The 3,440-nt window shown below is 49.9% G+C and overlaps 1 protein-coding gene across 1 annotated transcript; it reads left to right on the top strand.

Annotated features, from left to right (window-relative positions):
• The first annotated feature begins 440 nt into the window (after positions 1 to 440).
• On the top strand, positions 441 to 3,224 carry MPEG1 (macrophage expressed 1). Its single transcript, XM_035124384.3, has one exon. The coding sequence runs from the start codon at positions 550 to 552 to the stop codon at positions 2,689 to 2,691; it is 2,142 nt and encodes a 713-aa protein (XP_034980275.2). The 5' UTR covers positions 441 to 549; the 3' UTR covers positions 2,692 to 3,224.
• Positions 3,225 to 3,440: the final 216 nt, after the last annotated feature.

Below are 3,440 nucleotides of genomic sequence, written 5' to 3'. Positions count from 1 at the left end.
AAGTCACTAGTGTGGGAAAAAAAAATCCTATTCTTTATAGTTTTTAAGTCACACGACTCAACTTGGGTTTACTAGATGCAAACATTTTAAGCAATGTGGACTAAAGTCGGCTCTGGGGCCCCTCTGGGATCAGGGGCCCTGAAGTTCAAACTTCATTAGTTTCATAGTAGATCATCTGCCTCTGGATTCCAGCAAAGCTGCTATTGTTTGGGGACCAATGTATTGAAACTGTTGCTGCCTGGTTCTAGGTGCCTATTTCTGAACCTGCATAATACCTGCTCAGTAAAGCAATAAGGAAACAGATTTCTGCAAATATGCCCCAGTTGTTATATTTCTTATTGTGCTGTAAGCCTATCAGAGGCTGCTCTAAAGTGCGTCCAACCTGAGAAAGAGAAAGTATAAAGCAAAATAGTTTTGCTTCCTCTTTAAATGATCAGCCTTAGCATAAAAAGAAGGAAGCCTCTACTGGGGTTACCACCAGCAGAAGAGAGAGAGAGCAGCACATTGAGACTACTCAGATACTAGCTTTTCCTCTACACTGGTCGAGCCATGAGTAATTGGACAGCGATCGTTCTCTCCTTGACGCTCATAACTTGGGTATGTCGAGCACAGGAATCACCCTTGTGCCGTCCTTCTGTCACTGGATTTCAGGCATGCAAACAGGTCTTGAATCTTCCTGCACTGGAAGTTCTTCCTGGAGGTGGTTGGGATAACCTGAGGAATCTGGATATGGCAAGAGTGATCAGCCTAAACTACTCTTCGTGCAGCACTACGGAAGACGGGGCTTATCTCATCCCCAACGAGTTTTTCGCCATCGCCCGTAAACAGAGCTCCCTGGAGATGAACTCAGAGATAATAGAGTCTTGGATGGATTACCAGTGTGCCACCTCCGTTTCCATCAATGCAGAGGTGTCCTTTCTTTCTATCAACGGAAGGTTCTCCACTGATTTCCGCAGGATGAAAACCCACCAAGTGAGAGATCAGGCTGTGACCACCAGGGTTCAGGTCAGGAATTTGATGTACACTGTGAAATTCAACCCGGGTGCAATGTTAGATAAAGGCTTCCAGCAGCAGCTTGTCACCATTGCTAGCTATCTGGAGAACAACCACACACGAATGGCTGACTACTTGGCAGAGATCTTGGTCCTAAACTACGGCACTCACGTTATCACGGGAGTTGACGCTGGAGCCAGCCTCATCCAGGAGGACCAAGTGAAGTCCTCCTTTGTGAAAGATGGCAAGTCCTCGAGAATTTCTGTCACAGCTGCGGCCGGGGCCTCTTTCCGCAAATTGCTCCACTTTGACATTAGCACTTCAGTGGCGACAGAAAATGCTCTCACCCAGCAGTATCTGGACAACCTCACCAGCTCCAGGGTGGAGAGTATTGGCGGAGTGCCTTTTTACCCTGGCATTACCCTGAAAACTTGGCAGGAGAGCACCACCAACCAGCTGGTGGCTGTTGACCGCTCAGGCTTGCCTCTGCCATTCTTCATCACCCCAGGAAATCTGCCGGGATTGCCTACCCCCACCGTGAAGAGATTGTCCAAAACTGTGGCATCTGCCATCTCCCGTTACTACACATTCAACACCTACCCTGGCTGCATCGACCCTGCCTCGCCCAACTTCAACTTCTATGCCAACATGGATGATGGGAGCTGCGAAGGGACAATGACCAACTTCACCTTTGGTGGAGTCTACCAGGAGTGTGCTCAGCTGGAAGGTCCTGATGCTGCTGTGCTCTGCCAGGACCTAGAGCAGAGGAACCCCCTCACTGGAGACTTCTCTTGCCCCGAGGGTTATGATGCAATCAAACTGCGCTCCCAGCTGCTTGAGGAAGGCTATAGCCGCTTGGAGTGCCAGCAGCATTGCAAACTGTGGATATTCTGCAGGCGGGTTTGCAACGATGTTTTCACCCCTTCCGCGGTCCAGTTCAGCTCCTATTGGTGTGCAGCAAGAAACTCCATCCCCCAACAGTCAGGGTTCCTTTTTGGAGGCCTCTTTAGTGGCCAGAGCCCCAACCCCATGACCAACAGCCAGTCCTGTCCCTCCAACTATTACCAGCTGAAGCTTTTGGACCAGCTCATAATCTGCGTCAGCAACGATGCCCGGGCACAGAGCCATGCTATTCCTTTCGGGGGGTTCTTCAGTTGCCAGGTAGGAAACCCGCTGACGGGACACCACCGTGGAACAGATGATGACCCCTACTCCAAGAGGTGCCCAGCAGGATTTGGCCAGCACCTGGCTCTGATCAGCGATGGCTGTGAAGTGCAATACTGTGTCCAGGCTGGGCGTTTCACAGAAGGGGCTTTACCCCAAGCCCGGCTCCCTCCCTTCACTCGCAAGCCTATCATAAGCTTAACTGCCACCAACACCGTCCTGGTGATGAACAGCAATGGGGACCAGGCTTGGATCAAGGACACCCAGACCCAGATGTGGAAGATAGGCAGCCCTGCCGATCTGCACAACATGAACGCTGCTGGTGGGAGCTTCTCAGGTGGAGAGACAGCTGGGGTCACTGTTGGTGCCACCGCCGGCTTGGCCATCCTGATTGGCCTGTCTGTCTACGGATGCAGGAGGTACAAGAAAAGGGAGTACAAAAACATTGGGGAAGAGGAGAGGAGTTTGACCTCAAGCAACAATGCCCGTGATTTCATAGAAGTTGAGCAGGAGCAGGAAAGACAAACAGTGTAGTGTGTGGTTTGTGTGTGTGTGTTACTATCAATTACATCAGGGGTGGGTACCTGTGGCCCTGAAGATGATGTTGGACTACAGCTCCCATCAGCTCCAGCCAGGATGATGGGAGTAGTAGTCCAGCAACATCTGGAGGGCCACCTGAATGCTGCTGTATGTCAGCCACCCCCAACCTGCTGCCCTCCAGCTGTTTGGGACTTGGACACCCATGATCCTGACTGTTGGCTACACTGGAAGGAGCTGATAGGAACTGTAGTTCAAAACCTCTGGAAGGGGGAGGCTAGTGTATGTGCATGGCTATGAGCTTCCTCCTCCTCCTGTCTCTTGTTCCTCTTCTCTAACTTTTCTGAGTAAGCAGAAGCACAGCAGCTCCCATAGGCATTTCCCGTTAGGTCCAGGGCATTGGGAATCTGCCTTATACTTAGCTGAATCCTTTGGTCCACCTAGATCAGAAGTGCCTCTTCCGACAAGCTCTCTAGCATTTTTTGTTTTAAAATAACTTTCATTAAATATTTTCTTTGCTTATAAAAGCACACACGTTGTCTCTTTCTTCAGGTTGTGTTTTCTGCAGATCGGTTACATTTTTTTTGTGAGTCATTGGTGTTATATGCAGGTTAGGGTTGGGAAGAAAAGGGGGGATGGGTGAGAAGGGGTGGCGTGGTAAAAAAGCTTGTATTATTTTACTTAGTGCATGTGTGGGGGTTTTTTTGTGTCCGAGTCACTTGAATAGGTTCTCTTTCTATTTGCTT

The sequence above is a fragment of the Zootoca vivipara genome, chromosome 1 (assembly GCF_965207765.1).
Source record: "Zootoca vivipara chromosome 1, rZooViv2.hap1.1, whole genome shotgun sequence".
Lineage (NCBI taxonomy): Eukaryota > Metazoa > Chordata > Lepidosauria > Squamata > Lacertidae > Zootoca > Zootoca vivipara.
The sequence above is the reverse complement of the archived record's forward strand: the minus strand, read 5'-3'. Positions and strand labels throughout refer to the sequence as shown.